The sequence below is a fragment of the Aquarana catesbeiana genome, linkage group LG02, assembly GCF_042186555.1.
Source record: "Aquarana catesbeiana isolate 2022-GZ linkage group LG02, ASM4218655v1, whole genome shotgun sequence".
Taxonomy (NCBI): Eukaryota; Metazoa; Chordata; class Amphibia; order Anura; family Ranidae; genus Aquarana; species Aquarana catesbeiana.
Window position 1 is genome coordinate 372,287,566 of NC_133325.1, and position 15,381 is coordinate 372,302,946.

The 15,381-nt window shown below is 42.6% G+C and overlaps 1 protein-coding gene across 7 annotated transcripts in view; it reads left to right on the top strand.

Annotated features, from left to right (window-relative positions):
• The window catches only part of TPST1 (tyrosylprotein sulfotransferase 1), a 128,604-nt gene that overhangs the window by 52,612 nt on the left and 60,611 nt on the right, over window positions 1-15,381 (top strand). For all 7 annotated transcript variants that reach the window (XM_073615115.1, XM_073615116.1, XM_073615111.1 and 4 more), the window contains one exon: window positions 1,279-2,210. In XM_073615115.1, coding sequence (XP_073471216.1) covers window positions 1,372-2,210 — 839 coding nt within the window. In that variant the 5' untranslated portion in view covers window positions 1,279-1,371. The remainder of the gene's footprint in view (window positions 1-1,278; window positions 2,211-15,381) is intronic.

Below are 15,381 nucleotides of genomic sequence, written 5' to 3' on the forward strand. Positions count from 1 at the left end.
GTATTAAGAACCATTTTGTTTTCTATAGTGAAACAGAGAACTGATACAATACCAACCTTCCAAAAAAAAAGAAAAGTGATTTTAGTGGGTTCATGGCATGAGCTTGTCATTTTCTCAGCCAACAAAGCTGAATAGTCTACCCATCCAGCAACCAACCATAAGGGAAAGTTCTTATATGCAGTTTGGGGTTTGTGGAGGCTGTTTTCAAAGGTTAAGTGATTTTAAACCCTAAGTTTTTTGTAAAGGCTGAAGGTTCATTACCTTCCTGCATTCTATGCAGGAAGGTAAAAATCCCTCTGTGTGCTGCTTCCCACAAAGCCTGCCCAATACTCACCTCTCGATCCAGCAATGTGCACGGGAGCCTCGGCTGTCCCGGGACTTCCTCTCCTCATTGGCTGAGACAGCAGCAGGAGTCATTGGCTCCCACTGCTGTCAATCAGTCAGTGAGCCAATGAGGAGGGAGCAGGTGCAAGGCGACGCAGCAGCTCTGAGTATCTTATGGACATATAGAGCGTGATTCGGGAGCTAGCACACACCAGTGCCCCCATAGCAAGTGGCTTGCTATTGGGGGCACTGGTCAAGGGGGAGGAGCCAGGAGTGCCAGCAGGGGACCCGAGAAGAAGAGGATTGGGGCTGCTCTGTGCAAAACCACTGCACAGAGCAGGTAAGTGACACTTTTTTTTTTTTTTTTTTTTAAGCCGAAACCTATAATCACTTCACAGCTGATTAAATCACTTACTGAGTATGTAGTTTCATCATCTTGACTGACCCTTCCCATCTCCAGCTGCTGAAATGACTGCTGTCCCAGGTTTCCTGTTTCAGGGTGGCTCCTTTCTTTTGCAGCATCCTATGGAGCTACAGTACCCTTGCATGAAGGGAATAGAGTTGTCTTCCTACACTGCGTGCATCAATAGAAACACACAGCCCATAGCCTAGAATGACAAGGCACTCAATCCTCTACCCTCTTCTTTCTCCAAACTAACAGACTGACTCCATACTGTGCTGTCCACTGTGAAGACTTTCAGGAAGGCAGCCCTGAGGGCAGGAGCCAGCAGCATTCAAATAGTTTACTGGGGAATGGTTATTTTATTGTGCTTAATGTGTTAAACTGAAGAACACAGGGGGTTTAATATTTAAGGAAACAAAATGTGGCATTCATGCAGTTTTCTTGATATTTTTACATTTTACAAGCAAACCAGCTGCTTTTGTTCAGCAAAGAACAGTCTATCGCTGTGTGTGTAAATAATTAACTAATTATCTTTTTTTTTTGTTCTGTAGATGGCGGTCACCAATTTTTGAGTAAAATCTGCATGTCATGAGGTTATAAAGAAAAAATATCACTACACATCTGCCTCATCCATCATTGTGAAAATGATTGGAAAACTAAAGCAAAACCTGCTCTTAGCATGCCTTGTAATAAGCTCAGTGACAGTGTTCTACTTAGGACAACATGCAATGGAGTGCCACCATCGAATTGAAGAACGCAGTCAGCCAGTCAAAATGGAAATCCCCAAAGCTACATTAAGAACTGAGCAAAGGGTGAACACTAGCTTTACATATAATAAGGACATGCCATTAATATTTATTGGGGGAGTGCCTCGCAGTGGAACTACACTCATGCGTGCCATGCTTGATGCCCATCCTGAGATTAGATGTGGAGAGGAAACCAGGGTCATCCCTCGTATTTTGGCTGTCAAGCAGATGTGGGCACGATCAAGCAAAGAAAAAATTCGCCTAGATGAAGCTGGCGTAACAGATGAAGTGCTAGACTCGGCCATGCAGGCTTTTTTACTGGAAATAATAGTTAAACATGGTGAGCCTGCACCTTATTTGTGTAATAAAGATCCATTTGCTTTAAAATCTTTGTCGTACTTGGCCAAAATATTTCCCAATGCCAAATTTCTTCTTATGGTGAGAGATGGACGTGCTTCAGTGCACTCTATGATTTCTAGAAAAGTTACTATTGCTGGATTTGATCTTAACAGCTACAGAGACTGCTTAACCAAGTGGAACCGTGCTATAGAAACAATGTATAACCAGTGCATGGAAGTGGGCTATGACCGCTGCATGTTAGTACATTATGAACAGCTGGTTTTACATCCGGAGCGATGGATGAAAACATTATTGAAGTTCCTCACAATTTCATGGAATGATGCTGTACTGCATCATGAAGATATGATTGGCAAAGCTGGAGGTGTTTCTCTATCCAAGTAAGTGTCCTTTATACAAAATTTGTTCTATTGTACTGTGATAAACAAGCCCTTTCAAGCCCCAGGCATCGGCGATAAAGCCCCGCTAGTTTTAGCGGCGCTTTACCGTCGTTTTAGCAGTACTTTTTGGGCGCTAGCTTTTAACCCACGCTAGCGCCCGCTACCGAGGCGCTTTAGAGGTGCTATTTTTAGCGCTAAAACGCCTGAAAAGCGCCTTCAATGTGAAAGGGGTCTAAGGGATAGCATTGGCATCTCTTATTTTTTTTAATTGGAAAGTTATGTGACAGCCTTAGGCTTCATTTAGAGGTGTGGTTGGGGGGCATGTGCAGCAAAAATGCATAGTTGAGCCACATTTTTGCCGTCCACCAACTGCCCCCCCCCCCTTAATCTGCAAAAGGCAGCAGATGGGAGTGTTTACATTGCGGCAAAGTTTACTCTATCGGTCGGCAGGCGGCAATCCCACTGAACACTACACACTGAAGCAAACGGGGAAGCGCTGCTGACGCCTCACAGCTGCGTACAGTGCATAGAGTTCTGGCACATTTGTTGACAAAAATAGGGATAAAACAGGAGGCGAGGAGGTGTCACATCACTTTCTCACCACCTGTCAGTAGCTTCTGAAGCGCAGTCTGAATGCAGACCAGGCTTCAGAGGAAAGGGAGATTTAGATGCACATCTAAATCTACCCTAAGAATGTTTGTTGTTAGAAAAAATACTGATTGAATAAAGTCTGTAACTTCACTGATACGGAATTAAGATTAATACCTTTAGTAAACTGAGTTATATGGTATATTTATCAGCTCCAAATGCTAACTCTATTTTTTTATAAAGAGCTGAATGGTGTTCAAAACTATGTGAGTTCCTGAAAAGAATCCCATACACAAAAGCTGAAGGAAACTAAATTGGAGGCTTTTTCTTACAACTTTCAGCTTTATTTTTCCATTTTCAATTTATAGTGATTCTAAAGGAAAAAGTTTTTTTGCCTTAATGCATTCTATGCATTAAAGAGGAGCTACAGCTATTTTTGTGTTTATTAAAAGTCAGCAGCTACAAAAACTGTAGCTGCTGACTTTTAATAAACAAACACTTGCCTATCCCAGATTCCAACGATGTACTCAAATGAGCTGTCCCTTCCCTCTGTCTTTTGTCCCCGGCGCTGGCATCTCAACTGTGGGTACCCAGCTGTGACAGCTGGCGGCTTCATGTGCACATGTGCTTCGGCGTATGTGCAAGCCAACGCTGCATTTTGTGAATGGTCCCGCAGTCATCTGGGACCTGTGGCACGTCCCAGATTACTATGGGGAGGGAGTGGGAGAGAACGTCTGGTCGGATTACTTAGGCAAATCAAGCGGAAGTGGGAGCGGGTACCTGTCAAAACCAGGGGGCCTTAAAGTGTAACTTCCCCTTTTGGGTGGAGCTCAGCTTTAAGGTATTAAAAAAAAAAACTTCTGCAAGCAGCTTCCCCCACAACCCCCCTAATTACTTGAGCCCAATCTCAATCCAGCGATGTACACGAGAGCAACAGCTCTCTCTCTCTCTCCTCATTGGCTCAGACACAGCAGCAGGATCCATTGGCTTCTGTTGCTGTCAATCACAGCTAGTGAGCAGGGGTGGGGCCAAGCTACGCTCTGTGTCTTATGGACACACATAGGCAGCTTGGGAGTGAGCACGCACCAGTGCCCCCAAAGCAAGCAGCTTGCTCTGGGGGCACGTGGCAGGGGGAGAAGCCAGTAGCATCAGTGAGGGACCTTAGAAGCGGAGGATCGGGGCTGCTCTATGCAAAACCATTACACAGAGCAAGTAAGTGTGGTATGTTTGGTAGTTTTAAAAAATAGAATGTGAGCCTTTAGAATCACTTTAAATATTGAAGCCATCCTTTTCCCAGATAGCAAGGATAACTTGCCGCCATCCTAGGTGAGGGAATCAGGAAGTGAAGCGTTGCGGCTTCACTTCCCGGTTCCCTACTGCGCAAGCGCAAGTCGCGCTGCGCGTCCCTAGTGGTCCCCGCTCTCTCCTGGGAGCTGTGTGTTCCCAGCAGACAGTGCGGTCGGGACGGGAAGAGGCATAGACTCCCATGGGAGTCTATGCCGGAAGTGGGTGCAAATACCTGTCTTAGACAGGTATCTGCACCCCCCTCCCCCCTGAAAGGTGCCAAATGTGACACCGGAGGGTGGGAGGGTTCCGAAAAGCGGAAGTTCCATTTTTGTGTGGAACTCCGCTTTAACTCGCTGCACAATTTCACTGGCAATTTGTACAATTGCAGAGCACTTGCAACACATGTTCTAGTTGACACTTTTCTAATTTGTAGCAAATTTGCATGGCAAGTCTCTAGCAAGAGCAAAGTTGCAGTGGTGAGTCTACAGCAGGAGCTCTGCAAGTCTACAGCTTGAAAATTCAGCCACAGTGACCTCTGTGGTGGGATGACTATTGTACAACATAACTGAACTAGAACTTACAGCAGACTTGCAGAATGTTTGCAAAAAAAGCTGATCTGGAGTCATGCAATGCGGACTTGCTGCAATTGTGCAACAAACTTGTGAAGCCTGGCAAGTCTAGCAAAAGCTTAGTAAGTCATTTTCATACTTGCAGCACGATTGCTTCCTATCTGGATTGTTTGCTACAGCTATCTTCTCAGTTTCCTTTATTTCAGTGTTTTAAAGGGAGTTTAGCTTGGAGCAGATGACATGGAGAGAACACGAAATTGTAAATTGCAATAATCCATATCAGCCAATAAGAGGAATGTGAAAAAATATTGTCAGGGTGGCTGCTGTGGGCCATTGTTTTGCAAATTGCTCTGAGCTTTCAACCAAGTCAAAATAATTAAAGGAGTTAAGTGAGCTGTGGTCTTTGCACTTTGTATATGCTTTCTTGTAGGTATGGCAAAAACCAGCACCAAGGAGCCTTGTACATTTAAAATTTAAATGTGTTCATTAAGAACCTACAAGATAATCAGATTAATAGTGCAAGAGAAATGGTTCTGAGAGACTGGCATTTATCAGGGGCACTGGCATTCAAACCGCTTATTAGCATTGCAACACACAAAATCTTACATCATAGTCTCTGTATAGTTACTTGCTGCTAAGAATGTCAATATAACCTTTAAAATCTGACTTTCCTCTTCTCATCTGTCAAAGGTGAAATATGAATTTCAGTGCAAGACTATAATTTTACTGTTAATGTGCTAAATGGCTGAGCCAGAGACAGTTTGAAATACAGCTTTAAAATAATTCCTATGTTCATTGATTGATGTTGTACAGCAGATGAATGGTCATAGATACTGTTTCAGTACAGAAAAATCCAGTGGACCACATATGTCCGTATGATAATGAGGGGTTGATTTACTAAAACTGGAGAGTACAAAATCTGGTGCAGCTGTGCATAGTAACCAATCAGCTGCCAGGTTTTGTTTTTGTCCAAGCTTAAGGCCGGGTTCACATTGGTAGGACACGACAGTCGTACCACTTTGGATCTGACTTTGCCCTGCGACTTGAAGTCCGACATGCATCCGACTTCAATGAACAGGGATCTGACTTTGATCCCTGACAATACAGGCACTGTGTCTGGTATGAATCTTTAGGGGAACTACACGCCATTTAAAAAAAAAAAATGCTTGGTTTCCCCCTCCAAGAGCATACCAGGTCCTTCGGTCTGGTATGGATTTTCCGGGGATCTCCCCACACCCAAAAATTGGCGTTGGGGTACCCCCAAGATCCATACCAGACCCTTATCCGAGCACACAGCCCTGCAGGTCAGGAAAGGGGGTGGGGACAAGCAAGCGCCCCCCCTCCTGAACCATACCAGGCTACATGCCCTCAACATGGGGGAGTGGGTGCTTTGGGGCAGGGGCCCCCCGCCCCAAAGCACCTTGTCCCCATGTTGATGGGGACAATGGCCTCTTCCCGAAAACCCTGGCCGTTGGTTGTCGGGGTCTGTGGGCAGGGAGCCTATCGGAATCTGGAAGCCCCCTTTAACAAGCCCCTACCCATTCACCTAAAAAAAAAAAGTGTCAAAAATAAAACACATTACACATATTTTTAAAGTATTTTATTAAGGCAGCTCCATCATCTCTTTCGATCTGTTCTCCCTTCTCCGGCTGTTCTGTCTCCTCCACTGCGACGATATTCAATGGGCTGAAGTAGGATCAAAGTCGGACCAAAGTAGTGCAGGGAGCATTTTCAAAGTCGGACCGACTTGTGTCGGACCAGTTAAGACAGCTCCCATAGGGAAACATTGATTTTCACATGTGATGCGACATGAGCTCCCAATGTCAGAGCGTTTGTCGTACCAGTGTGAACCCGGCCTAATTGAACACGCTGAAGTTAGAAGCTGACCATTCACAGCTGCACCAGATTTTGCACTCTCCAGTTTTAGTACATCAACCCCTTAGTGTCTTTTGCATTGAATTCTAAATATTACATGACACAAACAGGTAATCCCCATACTTTGTATAAATCCTGCATCTTGCTTTGTAAGGGTGTGTAAAGAAAAATTATCGTAAATCACATTTCAGTTGTGGGATACTGCAGTTTGCCCTTTTTATTAGCATTGCTGTTTGCCCATATTTGACTATGCCATTGGGGCTGTTTGAGATATGCTACATAGTAAACACTCAATTTATTTGGTCTTGGGGTGGCCATAAATAGTTATTCTATCCCTGGAAAACTGGGCAGTTAGGGCTACAATAGTGATTTCAGTTTGGTATTCATTAAAAATCATTAAATATAGTTTAACATTTTTAGATACATTTACCTTGTCAAGAGAAACTTCATTCACAGGTTGTAGGTTTTGTACAAGTGAACATAGTTTAATGCATGTAAATGCAACTAAGCGTGTCCAAACCTGATTTAAAGGGGTTGTAGGCCCTTGTGGTTTTTCACCTTAATGCATTCTATGCATTGAGATGAAAAACCTCTTGTAGTGCAATAGCCTCCCAGAGCCCCCCTATTACTTACCTGAGCCCGATCATTCCTGTGCCAGAGCGCACCCGCTCCAGCTGGAGCCTCGGGTCCTGATTGGATAGATTGATAGCAGCGCAGCCATTGGTTCCCGCTGCTGTCAATTGAATCCAATGACGTGGGAGAAGGGGGCAGAGCCGAGTCCTGCTGTCTGTGTCAATAGACACGCACTCAGTGTAGATCCGCCATCTGTTGTGGGGAAGGCTGTTCAACAACTCGCACCATCCAGATGTAACTGTAGTAAATAAAGCTCACCGGGAGCCAGATGAAGTCTCCATAGTGTCGTTTTTGTTGGAATTGTATGTTAAAAGCCAAAATAAAATGAATCATAAAAACAAATGACAATGGGTGCCACTGCCGACCCGGTATCGGACAGTGGCCTGACGTCGGAAGTACTTTCCCCAAAGCTTTTCGTCCAATAGGATGTTATCAAGGAGTCTTCTAGTGTCAGACATAAAACTAGTTTATATAGCCTCTCAAAACTGCTCAAATCAGTGTCTCCTTAGAGAAATTGCAAACAGGAAGTGATCCGTTGACCTAGACACACATGGCATGGCTTGGCCTTGACCCTCCTTACAGAATTTGACTGATAGCCAATGGCTCCCACTGTTGCCTCTCTACTCTGTGAGGAGAGGAATACAGACCAACGCTGCTGCAGCCAGGCACAGTGCTGCAGGGAATATATTAAGGTAAAAAATGGCCTGGGTTTAGAACCAGTTTAAAACTTAAGTTTAGCTAAAAAAAAATATTATTGTGAAGTGTCCTTTGTGGTGCTGGCTACAGTTTTAGTTGAAATCCTCTGTCCTGAGATCCTCCTCCTTCCCCCTGTAGCTACAAGTCTTTCCATGCTGCAGAGGTTAATAGAGCGCAGGGAGTTGTCATCCGTCAAAAGTGCAGACTATGCCCACCAGTTCTGCCTACCTCCTCCATTCATAGAAGCTGTATTATGGCTTCCATGAATGAAGGAAGTAGTGGAAATGGTGGGTGTACTGTATGACAATTCTGTAGGCTCATATTAAAACCCCCTGGTAGCAGAAAACTACAGCTGTGGAGATCAGAGGACAGAGGATTTTAACTAGAACCACAACCAGCAGCACAAGGGACACTGTCATGCTATTGGCTGTTGCCACTGCTCAGGTATGGCATACCAACAATGTGTAATGAGCCGTATCTGGTCCATTGATGGCACACTATTGATGTTTACGTGTCATCCCTGAATAAGTCATTCATGCGGTGCATGTGCAGAATGACTTCAACAGACATTCATGAATGCCTAAAGGCCAGTCATTTTGTGCATGCGCCACTACTGCATGAGTGACTTGTTCAGGGCTGACATGTAAATATTAGTAGTATGTAATCACTGATTACACATTTACTTGTCAACCCTGAAAAGTTGTGGCAGCTAATATGATTCATGTTTGCCGGACATTGGATGCATGTAAGCATTAGCACATATGTTTACATGCATACAATGTCAAATATGGGATTTATACAGGAACACACATGCAGAGTTCTCTCATTTTGGTTTATGCAGATAATTGCTGCAGAACAAACAGACCTGTGTGCATTGGGCCATATGGGATAGATTGTGGATATGAATGCAGAGAATTGCATCAGCCCCATAAGAGATGTGAGATCAAAGAGAATGGATATTGGTGTGTTTAGGAAGAGGTGAGGTAAGGTCATTGGAACCAGTGTGGCTTTTGAAATAGAAAACACAGTGGTGTCACACACGAGTAGTTTAATGTAGTAGGAAAACAGCTGGTGATTCCAGAGAATGTGTCTATGAACCGTATCCTATGCTATTAGCAGCTTTTTTCCAAGGCTTACCTACTAGGTGACAAACTCCTTTCCTGCTGCACTAGCTTGTGTTTATTTGGCAAGTTTATTTGTGGTATTTTACAATTCCTTATGAAGCAGCTAATAGTTCTGTTACAACATTCTTCAGCAGTTTACAAGTGCTGCAAGTATGCAGTTTTATACTGTGTTCCAATTTTTTTTTTTTTCATGTGTCATTCACAACACAATTGTTTCCTTAAAATGGAACTACACTGCATCTGAGCACCACATACAGGGGGTCCCCTAGTTACAAACATCCGACTTACAAACGACTCCTACTTACAAACGGAGGGAGACAACAGGAAGTGAGAGGAAATCTAGCCCTAAGAAGGGAAATTCACTCCTGTAAGAGCTATTATGGGGAAAAGGTACCTCCACTGATGCTTTATCACCAAGGGTTGTTTCCACAACAACCCAAAATTTTCAAAATCCAATTGTTATGGGACAGAAAGTGAGGTGAAATCTTCTGAACAGAGGCACAGACAGCAAAACAAACATTACAGGAGTGTTAACCCTTCCCTATGCTATCCAAAAAGCTTAAAAATAGTTTTTTTGGCTGGAGCTACACTTAAAAAATGTACCTGTTCCGACCTACAAACAGATTCAACTTAAGAACAAACCTACAGTCCCTAACTTGTTTGTAACCCGGGGACCCCCTGTACTTAAAACACTATTTATTTCATTTCTAACATTCAAAGCCCACCCATCCATCCATGTCTCAATGCTTTATTTTGCTGAGAAATTACCCCCTGGTATTTCTAGCCGTAGCCATCTTGAGTAAAGGAAAATGATTCAAGTAGCATTTACTTCCTGGAATCCATCTGTCCTTAGCTCAGACACACACACAGGAGGGTGTGATTAGCAGAGCAAACCCCTACTATAGACTCCTGGGATGTTTGACATATTTTGTCTAGGCCTGAAAAAACAGGAAGTAACTGAACAAAATGTAAAAAAAAGTTTAAAACAAGTAAATATCATTTATCAGACTATCTATTTACTATAGCTAGCAGCATTATATTCAATATTAATTGGGAGAGTGAAGTTCCGCTTTAATCATCTGATTTTTAGTTCACATGTCTCACGTTTAGTTCTGGTTCACACCAGTGCATGACAAGTCGCACACTATTCCTGGCAAGGGAACCGTTGTAATCGTTGCGACTCAAGTCTCAGCCACTTTGAAAAAGGTTTCTACTACTTTTTTGCAATTTCATTGCAATTTGCATTGACTTCTGTTAAAGTCTCCAGCCGCAGTGATGTCGAAGGTCCAAATCACATAGATCTACGGCTTTGAAATCGTGCTGAAGTAGTGTGATTTCAAAGCCACCCTGGTGTGAACTAGGGCTTAAGGACAGCATCTTTTTTGTGCTATTATCAAAAAATCTTCTAATATGCTACTTGTGGGTGTTATGCACTTTATTCTGACAGTATGAATAAAGGTGAAAGTAGTCACATTTTGATTAAAAAAAACAACAAAAAAAGCTGTAAATACATTCTGATTAAAAAAAAAACAGTTTTTTACAATGCAACTACCTGAATTTGTCTTAAAGGTTCCAGATATACGCAATGACCTAGGTGAGACTTTTTGTTTGTGCAGGAGCTCTGTGTTATTAAGACCAGTAACAGTTGCTTTCTTTCCTTGTGCAGGGTAACTGGTCTGGTCTCCGCCCCCTCCTGTGGTTTTCTGCAGGCAGCCTGTAGTGGGTGGGCCTGACGAGTCCCTCCCACAGATCTGCTCTAAGTGCAGCACAGTAATGTTACTGTTTCTTTTACAAGGTATTAACTGTATTTGCAAATTCTATTGGTTCACACAAAGCTTATATATATAATATATATATCTCTATATCTCTATATATATATATATATATATATCTATCTATCTCTCTCTCTCTCTCTATCTATCTATCTATCTATCTATCTATCTATCTATCTATCTATCTATCTATCTATCTATCTATCTATCTATCTATCTATCTATCTATCTATGTATATATATCTCTATCTATATTCTCTCTCTCGGTGGAGCTGCTGGTTTAAGCAGGCTTGTTACCTTCACTGTCCTTCCCTCTGTTTTACCGGCACCGGGTCTAGGGGTTCCGTTGAGTTTACCTCCGGCTGATACACGCACCAACACTTTAATACGTTTTCAATGCTTTATTAAGCGATTTACTAAGGAAGTAGCAGGAAAGAGGCAGAAGGGAAATCGCAGAAGAAACTCATATCTTCTTGTAAGATTCTTGACAAATGTCCTGGTAGAATTTGGATATTACAATAGAATGTGCTCTCCTCGTGGGACACAATCTTTGCTCACCTGGATAGGCCTCTCTCACTTGCCTAGCAGCCAGTACGTAGCATGAACAAAAGTCTCTGCCACAGACTTGTTTGGGATAAACCTGTACGATCCTCTGCCACAGGATGTATTGGTCTTTCTGCAATGAACATCAGTCACAGTGCTTGAACCTTTAAGCCAACCCGGCAACACTATGCTGTATAGTTACTTTTAGGATACGTCCTCCAACCGAGTCACCAGGCCCCTCTCCAGACCAGCACGCTGCATGATCCTTCCATGACGGGTCCTCCCCTGGGATCTCCTCGGTTGTCCAGCTTCTTCCCTTTTGGATAGACAGCTCAGGACCATTCCTCGGCTGCTGTGGTAGGCCCCAGACAAGCTTCTGGGCCCACCCCTGCACCGCAGCGACGTGGGCCTCCGGAACGGAGGACCACGAGATTGCCCTCTAACGCATACCTGTCGGCCAGGAGGGCCAGCAGGTGGCTGTAAAACAAACTCCACAATATGGCGTCTGTCCCATAAATACCCTCGCCCAGAATGCAACTCGGAGGACCACCTCCACCGAGTTGTCTCCGGGACAGAAGAGCATCCATACGCTTCGACACGTTGCCCTTCTAACACTGACCAGTAACAACATCGACAGCCACCGGTCAGTATGGAAACACACACAACGTCAGCCAAGCTGGAACAGAGGCAAACCTAACCTTCCTAACGAACAAGTTACTAAATTTACCTAACATATGGTAGATCGCAAATCTACCAGCGCTACATTTTATATATATATATATATACATATATATATATATATATATATATATATATATATATATATATATATATATATATATATAATATATATAATATATATTTTCTCCTGTGTTATTAAAGAATATTTTTACCCATTGTTAAGTTTTTAATATCAGCTTTTTTAGACTGGAAAATGGGGGACGTGCAATCAGAACCAGTCAGGCTCTCTATGTTCATGTGCTGACAGTATGATATAGTAGTGTGAGCAGAGGAATGTCAACATCAATGTATTGCGGCTGCTTTATTATCCAGTTAGCACTTTGGGAGGTTGTTTCCATCAGCTGGCTTTAGGAAAGCTGTGGTGCTGCAGTGAAGATCAAGGATCTAGCTCTGCAGGCTGGCAAGCTTTCCAGACATGCGATGACAAAACATTCACTAGTACTGCCTGGGCCCCATAAAAAGAACAAGGCTTCCTCCACAGCTACTTACTTGACTACATAAAACAGCTATGGCCTGCTCTGATGTTCACAGCCTCTGGCCAGAATCTTCCACACTGGTGGTGGCTCTCGTGTGATGAGCCCTCATAGGTTTGAGTGGACAGTCCCTTCATACTAAATTACCCTGCAACTCACTAACTTGTATTACTGTTACTTAACCGTATATCTTACAGCTACCTATATAATATGTAGGTTGTATAGTGCTGGCTCCTAGGTTTTCAAATTTGGCTCCTAGTTCTGGGTGATGTCTGCCTAGGTATGACGATTATACAGTATGTAGTCTCAGCCTCACCCTGCACAGAGAGTTTCTATTTCTGCGACAACAATCTAGGCATCAAAAGATTCAAAATTATCAGCACTAAAGCAAGTTAACTGAGCAGGTAATCCTTTACACACACGCATAATACGGCAAGAAAAAGATTTTAAGATTCATTACAATTTTTCAATCTTCCTTTTTTTTTTTTGCATACATTTTTTTTATCTCTCTGTTTTTTAATATGAATTGATTAAATAAAATATATGAATTTTACCTGATGCTGTGATTTAAAGTTATTGGCACCTTAAAAAGCTCTGCTTTTTTGAGCATTTTTTTGTGTCTTGTCCACTATTGATGAGATGCGCTGCCTATGACATCTTCTCTGACCACCCACTCTTCTGACACATACATGATTGTTACCACCATGTGTTTTATGTAAAACACATTTTGTTTACCGCACCTGTTGTGGCAATTCTGACCTCTCAGGCTTTATTCACACTTGCTACTTTCCCATAATGCAAAAAAAAAAAAGTACCATGTATTTCGGTGCAGCTCAATTTTTAAAATGGTGCATGCTCCTTTTTTTTGTGTTTCTCATGCATAGGACAGCCCATTGAAATGAATGTAAAAAAGTGTAAGCGATCTGTCACACCTCCGTATCATGAGTGGAACCTGAAGAAAATGTCCATCACTCGCTGCCATGCCCAGACAGGATTGTAATAGGGGCTTTTAGCCCAGGTTCACACTGAGCTGCGGGAATAAAGCCGTGCAAGTTCAGCTGAACTCGAACGATTTCTCTCCAGCATGTCAGTCCCGATTTCGGCCGCGATTCAGAGACATCTGTGCAGGTTTCTGCACAGATTTCAATGTAAATCGCAGCCCGAAATCGCAAAAAAGTAGTACAAAAAGTACTTTTTTGATATCAGTGCAGTTCCGCAGATGCGGGGTCGCACTGATTAGGACGGTGCCATTGGCACGATTGGCCGATTTGACATGCGATTTGACATGTCAAAACGCTCCAGTGTGAACCTGGGCTCAATTTGTAATTAATCTTTCAGAGATTCAAATCTTGTTTTTAATGAAAAATTAAAGAAAAACATTGCAAGAAAATATTTACAGAAAATATATTACAAAACAGACATAAACAATAAGCAGCAGTAAAACAAAAGGGATTCAAAGTCAAAAAGAATTAACTTAGGTTTGCCTGGATCCTTGTTCCATGCAGAGCCCAACTAGCAGAATAATCCTATCTAATATTTGCAAGACTCACCAGCTCTGTGACTGTCAGTATTTGTGGTAGTATGTCAAACGAGAACTGCAAATGCAGCCATGTCATTTTACACTTGGAGAGTGTGTTACAGAATTAACACACCCAATAAAAGGGTCCAGTGGTGTAATGTGGGTGTGCTGGAGTGATTTATTATTCTCCAGTGTACACACCCATAATGCCAACTATCCCATATGTGTCTATTTTTCCTACCAACATATTATTTAAAGTGTTAAAAAGCATGCTTGTTATACTCAATGTGGAACCTAAGGGGTTAATCCTCCACATTGTGTAAAAAGGCTGTTTGAGCCGGTCTTCTCTGATCCTCCCCTTATTCCACTGTCCCCAATCCATCTCCTGATAAGACAGAGTCTTTGGAGTGACTATGCACATGCTCGGTTTGTTGTTTTTTTTTTTTTTTTTTCTTTTCTTTTCTTTCCTGGAAGGGTGCATGTGATCAGCACAGGGCCAATCAGCACTGTCCAGACCTGCAGCCTCATAGGATAGTCAGAGGAGAAGGAAAACTCCTACAAGCTTTAACCAGGCACTGAAGCAAGTCATAAGACTGCTAAATACTGCTGATGAGAAAAGGTATTTAGCAGTTTGTTTACTAAAATAATTGCATTTCCATGTTGTGTGTACTGTGGGAGACCAGATGTAGTGAATGCAGGGTCCTGTGTTTTAGTAACTACCGAAGCTTAGCTCTGAGAAAGGGGGTGCGACCCCAAAACGGGTCAGTTTTTACCACTTGATGTGTTACAGCACTTGTGTCAGCACTATTCTACACTGTGTTGGTTTTATGGCTCATTGAGAGTGGCACTTTGTGAATACCCACAATTACTGATTTTACTATTCAGTAAATGTCATTGATGTGTGCGCCTTCCATTTTGCTTTTTTTCCTAATTATATGTCTATTGCAGACCCTGGAAGTGAATGTATATGACCTGCTGCATACCTTCCTTATCCCACCTGTTTACTTTATTTCTTACAGTTATGCATTGCTTTACGTCTATTTTGCACACTCTCATCAGTCCCTGCCCTCAAGGAGCTTACAATCTAAGGTTCAGTCAAATGTACATTAAACATAGACTGTGATTTATTATACTGTACGTGTCACCTTCCGTGGCTGCCCACCAAAGACATGGGATATAAATCTGACAGTTTTAGTTACTGACTTTTAATTTTGAAGAAATGAGTGTGGCGCATGTTCAGTATAACTTCTCAACCCCCTCACACAGTTTGGGGTTTGTTGGATCACATTCTTGTCACACTAGGCAATTTAAAGGCCAGCAGAATAAGTTTAATACTAATAATTATACCATT